This window comes from Apostichopus japonicus, chromosome 9 (assembly GCF_037975245.1).
Source record: "Apostichopus japonicus isolate 1M-3 chromosome 9, ASM3797524v1, whole genome shotgun sequence".
Lineage (NCBI taxonomy): Eukaryota > Metazoa > Echinodermata > Holothuroidea > Aspidochirotida > Stichopodidae > Apostichopus > Apostichopus japonicus.
The window spans coordinates 16,266,801-16,282,069 of record NC_092569.1 but is presented as its reverse complement, the minus strand read 5'-3'; the positions used below and the strand labels follow the sequence as shown (position 1 = coordinate 16,282,069).

Genomic DNA, 15,269 nt, shown 5'->3' with positions numbered 1-15,269 from the left:
CACCCTGAGTGTAAATCCTTTGTCCTGTGTGTGTTGAATATTTAAACAGCAGTAAGCTGATGACGAAGATAATAATGTTAGCACCTTTAATTGAAAGCAGTTTGCCCCCTCCCCCCCCCCCCTGTAGAAAATAGTTACTCTGATAAACATTCATGATATCTTTAAAGGCATTGAAGACTCGCCCCAAACCGCGTGCGGCCATCTGAAAAAGTTAACTCCCCGTTGCTTGCAAGTGACGTTTTGTTCGTGTCGCTACAAAATGCAGACAGTACAGTAATGAAACATGATACCTTGTTATCTTTAGCTGGACCTGAGATGTCCATCGCTGTATAGTTTGTACACTGTGCTGTGGGTATTGACCGCAGCTGTATGTACTGACTGTAGACTAGTCTCTAATTACCCATGGTAGCAAGCTGTGTGTGTGTTTTGGGGGATCGATGGTGGTGTCTAACACTTCTGTTACACCTCATTCGAACCTAGGTCAGATTACCGGCATTAGACGTTTCTTTTTGCGCGAGTCTTCACACCCTTAAAGGTTATAGTGAATGTAACTGTTAAATTACCATACAACTTACCAAAGTGTAAGTAATAAATAACCATCCGCCTAAGTATCAATAAATTTGCCAAAAATAACATGGAATTCAAAAATCATTCAATATGATCATGTTTATATTTGCTTGTTTCTGGATAATTGCATTTTAGAGTACATTAACGATTTGAACATAATTTATGAAATTTCATCACTTAAGGTACATTCCTTACTCCACATAACAAAACGAAACTCATAACATGGGATACATTTATTGGAAAGCAGCCAGTCTATAAATTTCTTTACAAAAAAAAAACGATTTTGCCTATAAGTATGTATTTTACATCCCTTACCACTCCCCCCCCCCCTCCCCATAGATACAGAAATAAAGACACTTTGACACACCTGTGAATATGATCCTTATTAAGGTTAGTATCAATATAACTGTTAACACAGTACTTGACAGTTAATCGTAGTAAACCCTTTACCATATAAAATGTTGATATAAATAGTAAAAGATAACCATCCGCAAGAGCATTAATTGATTTAGCTAAAACTACATCGAAATGAAGATATCATTCAATATTAGATACTAAATCTTGTTTATCTTTGCTTGTTTCTGGATTACTGCATTTTAAAGTACATTAACAAATCGAACATAATTGAGGAAATTGTGTCGATTCAAGGGATTTAATGAACAACCTTTCGGCTTCATCGCGGCTAAACATTTTCATTTGAGAATATAAAATTACGTGCCATGTATAGCCAACGTGCCAGTTACCAATACAAGTGTATAGTGTCTATTGAAACAGTAGTTTAACAATTAGTATGTGTGTAAGACAAAAGGAGAATTATTTGAAGTAGACCCAGCTATTTCGGAGTTTCAAGTCACAAGAAGAGCAGAAATATCACGTGTTAAAACCTTGAACATGCTGGACTTACATTGAAGTTTGGTGAGCGTTAACTTAGCTAAGAAAAACATATAACACACTTCTTCCATTTGAGGTAGGAGCGTAATTTATAATAATCGCTCACAGAGACCATGCCCTCACCCCCCCCCCCCCTCCCCATCTCTACCTTAGATGGTCAGTCGGGGTAAATGGATCATTCGTGGTACTTTCCTTATTCAGTTGGAGAAGAATTGAGTTACTTCTATACGGCTGTCCACCCATCTTTTTTTTTCAATATCATACAAAATATTTGTTAGCAAAAACTGGCATTTAGCACTACTTGTATTTATTTAATTTGTCTTAATATGTATCAGAATGCACTCTTTGGCGTCTGAATTGTTCATTCTTTGATTGTTAAAAAACAACAAAATCCCTGAACAGGAGACGGCTTTAATGACACCAGGGCAGCACTCCTTCCTTTGTGGAATCCTCGATTCACCACTGTCCCATGCAAGTCACTACCCAAGTCACTGGGGGAATCTTTTAATTTATTATTTAGCGTAGGGTTCCCAGATGGAAATTCAATACATTTCGTAAATTTAGAGGGGAGGGATTTCGTGAATATGCCATATTTGTAAAAGATACTTCAAGGTTTACAAAGAGAAATGTGACTAAAAATTCCATCATTTGATTATCTGAAACTCTTGTTTTCTAATTCAATTGATAAACCAGAGCGATCCCGCAAATTGCTTTTGAGTTCATCCGTAGGTGTAGCAAATGCGCAGACGGGGCGTCGCATTACCACTGTCGATCACAATAGCAATAAGTAAGGAGGAGGGGGCAACCTGCATCTTACCCTACCCCTGTTACTAAACAATGTCATATTGTCACTCGACCTTCATTTTTATAAGATTGTTTAATAGTCATAACATCAGACAAAACAATAGACAAATTTGCAAGTTTTAAATTCCGTTTTAGTTTAGCTCTAAAATTCCTGGTAGCTTAGTTCTTAGCTTAAAACAAAACTAATTGAAATTAATTTATCTTACCAAAGGGTTTTAACCATTCAATGCTTTACATACGCCGCAACACGACTACTTTCCGTAATTTGCCAATTGATTTACTTTCATATTATTAAACTTGTGTATTACATTTAATGTTAATTTCAAACCATGTTTACTTTGCAGAAACTCAAATGAATATTGAGTGGTCTTTCCTTTTATATCATTACCTTTGCAACAATACAATTACCAATATAATAATAATAATAATTATAATAATAATAATAAACCAAATGCAATTCGTATCGCCGTAAGAATATCACTGTTTGAGAAGAGCCCCTCAAAAAAATCAGAGCTGCAAAGTATCGACAGCAGTAAGCACTTGAAAATTCAATGGGGCTCTCCAGCCACAACCATACTTAATAGAGGGCGCTATTATATCGATCCTATCTAGTTCCTCGAAACTTGCACTGACTTGCATTGACTGACTGCAGATCATAACAGTACCGGGAGTTGAACATTAATATTATAAACTATTTCTGGAGTAACTATGGACTAAGAGCTCTTTTGAAACATATTTTCGAAAATTCCAGTTACACTAACTGTTTTAAGCATTTGTGTTTACACAGAGCACTTGTTTTTTGTAGGCAAAAATGCACACAAGTGGAACCTTTAACTAGACAATATGAATGTTACCAAATTTCCCACTATTTTATCTGTATTTGAAAGTGAATGCGGTTAGTTAGATACTGCGATTATCATATCAAGCCCGTTATGCAGTCCATTATAAACACAAAGTAACCGATCCCTAACTCGACAACTTCTTTTTGTACGATTGAGTAGTAAATAACCACAAATCATGACGATGGGCTTTTTTCTTAACATGTTGGCTGATCCGAAGAGATCTAGCGAATGTGCCCATTGACTACATTATACATTCGTCTATTCCCCTCCCCTCCCCGTCCATCCCCCCTCATATCCTCCTCCCCCACCAAGAAATAAAAGGAATATGTATACCGTCGAAATCGAATGTAGATGGGACTTTAATGTCTTTACCAATGATTTGCCGTCAATGTAGGTGCTTATCTGAGGTTGAATTAAGTCTTTTTATAGATCACATGCAAACATCAATATCCTATTGTAAAATTAATATGACGTAAGGTTCACGCACATATTGTTTGATTGTATACATCCTTGTCTTATCAAAGCCCTTATTATAAAGTTGTTGTTTATGAGTATCGACTAGGAGTAAGTTATACAGCGACCTCATACAGCTATCTTGAAGTATGATGTCTAAAAACAGAAGTTTCATGCCGATATGTCATACGCCAACATAACTGGCGACAAACTATCTTAAAGTAATCTCTCTGTTGTCTAGCATATCATTTTACAGGGGATGATTTCCTTTATCTTTCCCGTTGACGTAATCTGCTCTGGCTATTACATTGCTGCTCTTTTTACGCAGTACTACACACGTCTTCTACAACCACTGAATGCTCAGACCACGTGTATGTATGTCTTTGTGACAGGCAACAATTGATAAAAAGTTTTCATCATTCTCAGCGGTCATAAAGGAGAATAGCCGACACAAGTCGATATCACGATTACGCACATAAAAAGATAAAAAGGAAGTCAGTTTAGGCATTACATTCAAGGCAACTGTTTAATAAGACCAACTGGAAGATAATTCGATCTCTACTGCCATATTCTCATCGATGTTCAGAGGTTTACTGTACACATACTGTACAATGTATGATATGATTGATGTCGTCCTATGTTATGAATTCCATTCATTAAAATAGTTCCCTTCTATTGCCTCTGTAACATGTTGGTAGTAAGGGTAACTTCACAAAGACACTCACATAAAAACATAAATCCTTCTCCTTGTATAAACTAACCATATTGGGGAGCAATACTGCCTGATTGACTCTTCACACATTTTTAGTATACATATTTACGCCAACAATAATGAACTTTATCATGTTATTCCTTTACGACTTCATTGAATAACAAATAAAATAAATAAAAAATTCCCCGCCCGTATTCGCCCTTATGCGCCCTTATCCCCTTCTCCGCCCTTATCCTCCATATTGGAGGAGAGGGAGGCAGACAATCAGCTGTTTACGACGTCAAACATGCATCTGAGAGAGTTCCTGAAAATACGTTGCCAACTTAAAAACTATTTACATAGTTCATTTTTACACAACTTGTAAGACTTTAGAATATTTATTTAAAAAAAATGTTAAACACCTTTAACCTTTACGTAAATGTAAAACATTTAACCAATTTTGAATGACAAATGCATACGTACGCTGAATGTCGTTTATAAATAAATTTGCGTAAATTGGTATTTTGAAAGATGACCCACAACACAGACGCACAGTGATTGTCATTGTTTGCTTTCGAATTCTAAACTACGACTCAATCACTTTTTTTTTTTAATTTCTATTTTTGTGTCGCACCTTATGTCGGGGTGATGTAGTCAGTTCTACGCAATATTCACCTGGGAAAATGTGGGCCTCAGTCATGTTGAATTACTCGAATGAACGATACTTTTCATCGACGAAGTGATGATCGCAGTCACATGTCGAGTAGTGTTACTATGACTAAGTTATATAGTAACTATACTCGTTACCTGAACTTCGATTGTGGATATTGGACGATACACTATTTAGGCCTAGGCTACATCTCGTCTGTATACATTACTCAAAATCGAACGCAAGATGTATACAGGGTGACTTAAGTTATTATTCTTTATATTTCTGTATAATAAAGTCCAATTCAACCGTTGTATTAATTTGAAAATCAGTAATAGTTTAGCAGTTTCGGCATACACCGAACGCGAGCGTTGTTTTTTGTGTAGCGGTACTACAAGAGAATCTGCATAGCGGCATGTCTAACCCTGCCGATGTACATGTGTGACGTCATGCAAACTTGCATCCTGGGTATTTTCATGAAAAACATGGTAACCTTAAAAGATCGTAGGTGCGATTTTGTACATAAAAAAACTCGTATTTCCCTAGATATGGAGGTTTGATACTGTTACATTGTATCCTAAGTCTTGATTGTAGATATATTTTTGAATTTTTTTTAACTGCTTAAGGGGCATTACAGCAGTTCCTTGACATCATACTACTGTTGATGGTAAGCTACAGGAGACGAATTCAGTTATTTGAAAGTAGTAAGTTAGGATTCAAACTTACCGAGTTATTTATAGGTGAAAGGTTAAAAAGCTGAGTGTAATATATATGCGATATAATTTGTGTTATCGAAAGTCATATTTTGAATTGGTTTGAGATTGCATATGAATGTATTATAACCATCAGTTAAGCAACATCGCATTACGTCTATACAATCAAAGCTATAAAAATGGACAGTTAGTAAGTGTCATAAGTTTTACTCTTTAAGGGACAATAGAAAAACTGTTAGCTTGTGTTATTATTTACGTGATCATGCAGGTTATAACAAATAATATAAATGTAAATGGTTAATCAGCTCTTCGGTGACACGTGTTAACAACCACGTCATAGTACTCAGGGTATGCTCAGAAAGTGGTTGAACTGGTTCGCTGCCAGAAAGTTTACTTCATTCCTTCTTGAGATTTGCGATCGTTAAGACCAGAACAAATCGTCGCGATGAAGTTCATCCTTACATATTGTGTTTTGGGACTCTTCTCTCAACTTCCAGCTTTTCAGGCAGAAACCGTAAGTTACTTTTATCTTTTATCAAATTCAAGTTGAAGTTGTATTTTAGGTGTGATCAGTGATTTCTAATTTGATAGTTTTCGAACTTTAATATTAATGTGCCAGTTTTCGTTACCATGCTCACATTTGGTGTTCAAATGATGTATTTTCTATCTTTGCTATCTAGCTAGTTTGTACTTAATCTACTTATTTAATAAGTTGAAGTTGAAAATTTAATTTTGATAAATTGATTTCTAACTCAATAATTTTTAAACTAAATACGATTTTTCAATTTCTCTACCACGATGTTTGAGTTAATTGTCGGTGTTCAATTGATGTATTTGTCTGTTTGTAAAATATTGATAACTTGAACTTTTCTAAAAAAAAATAATTAGATTTCGCATTGTGATCTACCTCATGTACGCAATAAAATAAGATCAATTATATGACACCATATCATAAAAAAGATTGATTTGAAAAGGAGTTTGAATATCAGTTATTTTCTTAAAACAGCGATATGAATTTCCTTTTGTTAACGAATACAATAGGCAATTTAACATTGACAATGACTTGCCGATATATCGTGGAAACGATCACGCTTCAAACGGATATTTAATTATATCGTCCAATATAACAAATAAACTATAACAATTATCGATATAGAAAAACGTAAGTATAATTATCATATGTAGGGATATAACTGTGGATTCCTTAACAAAGATTATTTGGAATATCTCCTTAAAGCCATCTTTACCTTGCTTCCAAGCTAGTACATCATTCCTATAGTACAAACATAGTTCGAACATTCATTTTTGGTAATTCAAATATATATTTTTAAAAATACATGAAGGAAGGTGACTTGCTAGATACATGGTACAGTGCAATGCCAATAACTTAATGCATTGAAACAATAAAAGGAACTATTTGAAGCAATCGATAAAACTAAACATTTTCTTATCAACGGATCAGTTAAGTTAGATTAAATGAAGTCTGAAATAAAAAATACTCATTAATGATAAAAACTTAAGTTGCAGAAAAGATTCAAACGATTATCTTCTATATATCAAGAAAATAAGATCCAAATATTTCAAAAGTCAAATTTATATTCCTTTAATTACATTTAAGACTAAAGCATATTAAAAGTAGACAAAAAAGAATAAAGTTGTCTTGACGATTTTGGCAATTGTGAATATCTACTCAGGATACCCACTATGATAGAAATGTATTTATTCTACCGCAAGAGTCATTGTTTATATCAATTGACATTGTAGTTTGTTTTCTCCTGTGTTTTGAGCGCGTTCCTTCCTTGAAATCTCATCAAGGTAATCTTCATAAATAGGCTTTCTTTTTATAGCAGTTGAAAAGTAAAAAGGAAAACATTTCGGTATTATTTCATCAAGTTTACACAATGAACTTAGGATATCTCTACAAGTGACTATCAAACTTTTTTTCAGGAGACTGAATAAAATATCATCTATCAGTATATATTTCATGTAACCGTGGTATCATGTTTAAAGATGAAGGCCTTTAAAATCTCTCTAATATAAATATTTATTTCCCAATTCATTGGATATGTATTAGATATTTTGTTGGACGAAATTTGTTATCGAATATTAGGTACATGTTATGATGAATGTTGCTTTTACCAGTAATCAGTTCCTAACCTTTAATTGCTTATATTCTTTGGTGGGCATGCTCCATTTTCGCGCCAAGAAATATACGCATTTGACAAATGTGTTTCAATATACTTTTCAAAGTAACAAGTAACCTGATTAAGGAATCGATTAAAGAAATCAAAGTTGATAAAACCTGATACTTAACTGTCAGTCTACAACTTATTGTGAATTACTTACATGAAAGCAATAAATAATCAATTTTAACAAATGTTAACGCTCTTGACACTTTGCTGCCAAATCTAGTCTTTTAATATTATAGCACAAACATAGTTTAAACCTTCATGTTTGACATTTAATCTAAACGAAGGTGAATTATCAGATGTAGTGTACTGTACATAAACTCAGAGCAATCAATCAAACTTCTTTATATTCAAATTATATATTTTGGAATGATGCCTTAAAATCATAAAAACGTAGTTTTATGATTCATATTTGACATATCATCTGACCAAAGGTGAATTATAAGACGTAGGGTACTTTACAGCTACTCAGAGCTCAATCCGTTAACGTTTTTATATCCATATTATATCTTGTGGAATGATGCCTTAAATTTATAAATTACACTCATAAATCACAAACACTGAATTTAAATTTTGAATCGATTATATCCAATGGGAATCTACCAAGTACCAATGCATAATGTAAACCGATAACTTTATATTACCTTAGGCATATACTTCATTAATTAAACTTACGATACACACAGACCAACATACCAAGGAAAGTTGGATCGGCTTGTTTAACCCTGTACATAAACCAAACAAATAAATTTCACAAAATTGTAAATATCTAATCAGGACACGCACCACTGAAATTTATTTATTTTACCGAGAAACTCATATTTTTTTTAATAAAAAGAATTAATGAACTGTTCTCTCCCGTGTTCTTAGAGCATGTTTTCCTTGACATGACATCGACGACATAGCGATGGCATATCAAAATAGTTCAATAACAGTTTAAACAAATGACAAGAATCACTCATTGCCTTAATCTGATGTAGTGTTTAATATAAACGTGAAAAGTATGCCGTATTACTATAAAGGAAAACTGAACGATTTGTTTATGAATGAGAAATTGATTCTTGATTAATATAGCATATTAGGGTTTAGTAGCCTTAAAAACATTGTTGCATCGTATGAAGTAATAAATGCCTGTAAAATATCTCTCAAATAAATATGTATTTCCCGATTTATTAGATTATATTAGGCTTGGTATTAGAGATTCTGCTGGAGGAACGCTGTTAGTTATGTTAAGGAATTATTTCTATATAAAATAGTCAAATAGTATTTATCTTTGGAAACATTTGAAAAAAAATGGAGAAGGCAGTGAGGAATCCATAACAAGTTTTGAACAACATGGAAAAGCGAATATCACACTTGATGCTAAAATGTTGTCTAGATCAGTGCGTTGAAGTATTCTAACTTCTCAACACAACATTGATTAATATGATGCATTCCATATTGCTTCTATTGTAATAAATTTTATCGGTGGTATTAGTTTATGAGGTAGGTTTAATAAGTATTATATAATATTTTTAACAAATACATCATATGTGCCATAAGATTAATATCATACAACTTAGTAAGCAAACAGAACCTTAAAGAAAGAAACGGTGAGAGTACCCGCCATAGGTAGTACTGTTTTAGGTAAATCAGTAAGCTTTATAACAATTGTAAGTTATGTTTCAAGTTGAAGCTGTGCACTTTATTGATCTTTTCCTGATAATAAAAATTATAAAAATAAACAAAATTGCATGACAGAATGCAGAAATGGCTAAGAGATCCAAAACGCGACTCATTTAACTAAGATAATTCAAATTTTATTTGTACGTACATGAAAGTCAGTTCGTAATATTTTCATCAATCCTAAATATCTTACTAAAAGATAATTACTTCAGCTAAGCACTATGATAGTCGTATTTCCGTTTAAATATACATACACAAACCTGACCATTAATATGAAAGATATTTATGAAAATTGTAAACATCCAGAAAACAGTGTGTTTGTCTCAGTTTCAAGCTATCAAATTTCCTTGTATTTTCTAGATTAATTCATTTCAAAACGCTCATTGAATTCAATGTTGATATCTTCTCCTACGGGAAGGAATCAAATAACTTTCTCACTTCACGTCGCGAAAATTAAAACGTCTAATAAATTGTTTTATCTTGGTTATTCGGTATAAGGGCGGGAAACAGGATAACAATAGCGTTGAGTGTGTAACTTTTTTATTCAATCATTCTGTCATCTAAATAGTTTCAAGAATAATTTTAAAAAGTTTGTCTTCAAACATCCATGCCAAGAAGTAAACACAACGACAACGCAGTATGGGATAGAAACACATTTTGTTTTCATTAACATATGTCACGGCTTAACTAAAGTTCTATATACGTTTTAAACTGAATAGTTATACTGTGTTGGAAGAGAGTGTTGGAATAGTGTCTCTTGATTTCCCGTAATGTTTCCTACAAAGAAGCTAATATCTGAGTAAAAGAGAAAGATCTTAGTACGAATATTACAGAAACCTTGTCATACGAGTGGGGTCAAAGTAAATGCCTCTATATTAGTGAAATGATTAAGATGACCTAATAATGACATAGTTGATGATTCCTGATTATACTTCATTGGAATTAAACCAAAGATTAGCAGCAACTTAAAAATGCGTTGGAACTGAATTGTACCCTTTACAAACGAGTCCCTCCCGCTATCGGAATGTCCTTTTAATGACTTCGTTGACTTTTATATTTTTAATTTTCATATCTCCATTTAGAATGTTGGACAGGAAAATTCTGGGAGGAACAAAAGGAGCACTGGAGGTAAAAAAAAAATATCATTCTTATTCATTTCTTTTTTCAAGGAACTTTAACATGAATCTTTTACAAAAAATACATGTTCTAAAGAAGTACATTACAAGTATGAATGCAATTTTCATTTTTTGTTCAATTTAGAGGTACCCATTGATATATATGATTCATCTAACTTAATTAGTCATTTATATTATTGATTTTTATAGACAATTATTGTGATTTCTGTTTTGTTTTTACATACATTTGTTTAATATGCTGTTTCGTGATGTGGTAATTAGATATGCACCTACTACCGTATTTCATAATCAACTGGTTAAAATTTATTAAATGCTTTCTTCACATAAAGACGTACTGTGGATTATTAAATTTAATTTAAGTTTTTAAAGTTGACTGGAAACAACTTATAGTCAAAATACTTATAGTAAAAAGGAGGTGTCTATTTATCTTAAAACAAACATAGCTACTAAAATTCTTTTTTTTTTATTAGTTTACTTCATTTTAAATTTCGGTTTGAATGTATCTTAATTTTCAATTCTAATTTGGTTTTCATGCCTTTAGGAAACTATTATGATAGATGTAGCCATCGGTGAATAAATACATATATAGTATTCATCTCACTTAATATTCAATTCTGTGTGTAAACAAAAATTCTATCATCAAAAACAGTATTACAGAAACGAAATTAATCAGTCATATAAATTATCTTAAGTGACAATGATGGTGATATCTGCTTTTGTGGTGTTCACATATTTTTGGTTAATATGCATTGATATTTACGTTTCTTGATGTGATAGGTATATATATTAATTAAACCTACCCTTAAGTTATAATTCTTTCTTGGCAGAGAGGCGTACTCAAATGACGTGGTTTTGTAATTTAGTTTAAAAAACTAAAAAGGTGTTAAAAAAAGGGAAAGCAACCCGCCCCTAACACTGGCTGGGAAATTTAAAAAAGAAAATGAAAGCCTTTAAGGTTTTTCGCGGCGGTGAAAAAGAAGCCAACATTTGTCGTTTTAAATTAAATAGACATTTATTCAGGTATTCTGCTACTTCAATTTAAGATTTGTCTATATATTTGTTGCGTACTTTTATGATTTTAAGATTTTTACTTTCATGGTGTTCTTCCAAGCAGGAAAATGCATGGAAGATTTATGTTTAATACTTTGACAAACATTTGTTGTTGCTTTTTTGCAAACCATTTTCACTTTTATCGAGAGTTCGGTAAACGGAACAGCGAGTTCTGTAGTTCAATTTAAAATTGATCGCATCCATTTCTTACAATTTTTACTTTTTTATTCATTCAGACTCCTCCTACTTTTTCTACCAAGAGCCAGAATATCCTCGAGATTGTAAAGAAGTTTACGACCAATGTGAAGGGAGTTCCTCTGAATCTGGAATTTATCTGATTAAGCCAGATGGAGCCAATGAACCGTTTCAAGTTTACTGTAATAACTCAATTGACGGAGGAGGCTGGACGGTAAGAACATAACATAATATTAGCCTTATTTCATTTCTACTTAGCGTGCCTGCTGCAGTATTTTGATATTTTATACTTTATTGGTTCAGTAGAAGCGATTCATTGATACAGATTCTGTGTGTTACAGTGCTGATTCGTTCGACAAGGCATGCATTCTTTATTCGTATCTTTTAGTTTGATATAATTCTCAGGAAAACGTTACTTAGTTTCAAATTTACCGTCTTAGATTTGTATTTCTTATAACGCTTAACATAACTTCACGAGTAACCTTTAATAATCCTAAGTATAATTGTTTTCTCTTGTAGCGAGACAGTTTTTCGAAACCTCAAAATGTTTCTATAGCCATATTACTGTTCGCAATATGGGCATAAATGATATGATACCAATGTATGCCATTAGAAAAAGAAGAATCTAAATGGTGCACAGGCTACCGTATCTGTTCAACGTAAGATGAACCGTTATACACTAACCACACTGATACATCAAACCCGTACATCGTACAAATGGTTCATTATGTTCAAACCAAATATGACATGTTTTTGTTTTGCAACTAAACCAGGTCTTCCAGCGGCGGCTCGATGGTTCCGTAGAATTTTACAGAGACTGGGATGAATACCGAGATGGCTTTGGTTTCCTGAATAAGGAATTTTGGCTTGGCAACGACAAAATATCACTCTTAACTAACCAAAAGGATTACATGCTTCGCATTGATTTAAAGAACGTGAATGGAGATCCCTATTTTGCGAAGTACGACATGTTTAGGATCAGTGATGAAGAGACTAAATATCGTTTAGTTGGCCTCGGAGAATACGATAGCTCCAGCACAACAGGTACGTATATATAATATGTCATGTGGTTGCTCTTTGCATTTCCCTGCTGTTCTGAGGTATAACTCTCAGTTGGAAGTTAAACGTCAGCGCTATATGATATATGAATAATGCAGTGTTTCTATTAATACGATTAATATAGATCAATACGAAATTTAAAGGTAATAAACAATTGGCATATTGGTAAAATTGTGACATTTGGCAACGTGCAACCCACATGTATTATTACTACTATTATTACTGAATGCGTTCCAACAATAAAGGTAGTAAGCTCTGCATAGACAGATGACAAAATATATATTTATTTGAAAAGTCGCTCTAAGATATGATTATAAACATAGAATATTCTTCGTCAAATTCATTTCCCGTGTAATCTGAGTGTCAACCAGGAAGTAGAGGTATAGGGAAGTGGAATGTTATTCCAAAGTATGAAATCTCCTATTTCCTACCCTGCTCTCATATAGTCATAGCAATAAAACCCTTTAGGTAAGCACAAAAGACAACACAAAACAAAATAAAACAAACTAAGAAAAAAAGGAATAAAACAGCAACCGAAAACCTTATATATATATATATATATATATATATATATATATATATATATATATATATGTATATATATATATATAAATATATATATATATATATATACATGAAACTACCAATGACAACTGAAACACACGGATTGTCATTAATTTTCCAGTAATTGTAAAAGTTATCCATATATTAATAGCTGAAATTGTAAGGAACTTGGTATAATAAAATAATTTGATGAATACAAGTGTGATGTCATAGTTTTACTTTACACTAAACAAAAACATATACAAAACTATTGCTTGATTTTTCACCCTATCGTATATAACTTACCTTGGGGGTATGCAAAGTCAATACAAATTGATCAAAAAATGGGGATTTACTGAAAATCAGACATTAATGACACAACTGATTACCACAAGTACTGTTTGAAGCACAACGAATTAACTATCAACAAGAGGGATTTTAGAAGGATTCTTTCACACTATATTGTATAGCTTGTTCATTATCTCCAACAAGGTATCCAAAAAAGTCCTAATGATGCATCCAGTATTTAAGTCAAACGTGTAAACAAGTAATAAAATGAAGATCCATGTCTACTTCATCTCGTATTTGTGTTTTCCTTTCACAGCAAACGATAGGATGGCGAATCACAGAAACCAGACATTTACGGCGTTAGACCGCGACAATGATCGTCACTCTAGTTATAACTTGGCCCAGTATTGTCACGGAGCGTGGTGGTACGGTATTTATTGTTATTATTATTATGCTAACCTGAACGGACTGTACACAGCCGGCAGTACCTATTACAAGAGCATCTTCTGGTATGATCTTCCAGGGAGTAGTAGCAACATAAAATACGCTGAAATGAAGATACGTCCAGTGTAATACATCGACCGTAAACAGCAACTAGTTTGATAACCAAACATTGTATCATCGTCATATACTCTAGACTTGTGAAATATTGGACTATTAACGTAACAACAAATCCTTATAATTTTTATAACATTGAATGATGATTATTAAAGGAAGATGAATACAATTATTTCCAGACTCGTCCATCTTGAGTTTTTTTCATTGTGAACCATTGTGGCATTTATCGAGCGTTTTTATGCAAATTGTATTGTTTTCTTTACTAAAATGAGATCGAGAGTAATCGAGAATAACGCCCAATATATAAGCTACAGAAAAAAAAACCGTTATCCACATCCTCCAGTTTACAGGTTTTGCTCTTAGCAATCTTTCTCTCCTCCACCCCTATCTACCGTTCCAGAAAAACCTGACCGCAGCCCTGCACGACTTAACTTATTGGTCACACCCCACCCCCCCCCTTGCCCCAGCCACTACGGCCCAGTACAATAAAAAAAATGTGTGGGGCCCGTGCTGTAACCATGCAAGAATTCGAGTTACTTGTTTGGAGTCAGCGATAGAATGTTACGTTAGATCTAATTACCGTGAAGTGCATAATTACTCACAAACAATACATTTCCGTACATGCCAGTAATATTTTCTTAATTTCTCATGTAGTCCTATGACATCGAATTATCATTTAAAAAAAAATCAATCAAATCGATAAAGCAGTCCAACATTTTTTTTCCTGTACTTGCCAATTTTCAACGTAATCCTCAACTTATACACGAACATATCTTTTAAAGTAAGACATTGTTCTCTCACCGTATGAACATATTAAAATATTCCATTCTAAAGTATTCAATTCGTAGCCATACATAATAGTGGTATCATGATCACAGGCGAGAAGACGAAAGGATTTTGTTACGTTGGAATTGAAACAACATATAAAGTTGAATAAGAAAGCAAAATGCTTTTATGACTATGTTGAACTCAAAAT

At 33.1% G+C, this 15,269-nt stretch overlaps 1 protein-coding gene across 1 annotated transcript; it reads left to right on the top strand.

The window, feature by feature from the left end:
* Nucleotides 1-9,092: 9,092 nt before the first annotated feature.
* Nucleotides 9,093-14,462, top strand: LOC139973901 (fibrinogen-like protein A). Its single transcript, XM_071980787.1, has 5 exons — nt 9,093-9,104; nt 10,547-10,592; nt 11,887-12,059; nt 12,619-12,889; nt 14,052-14,462. The coding sequence occupies exons 1-5, from the start codon at nt 9,093-9,095 to the stop codon at nt 14,306-14,308; spliced, it is 759 nt and encodes a 252-aa protein (XP_071836888.1). The 3' UTR covers nt 14,309-14,462.
* Nucleotides 14,463-15,269: the final 807 nt, after the last annotated feature.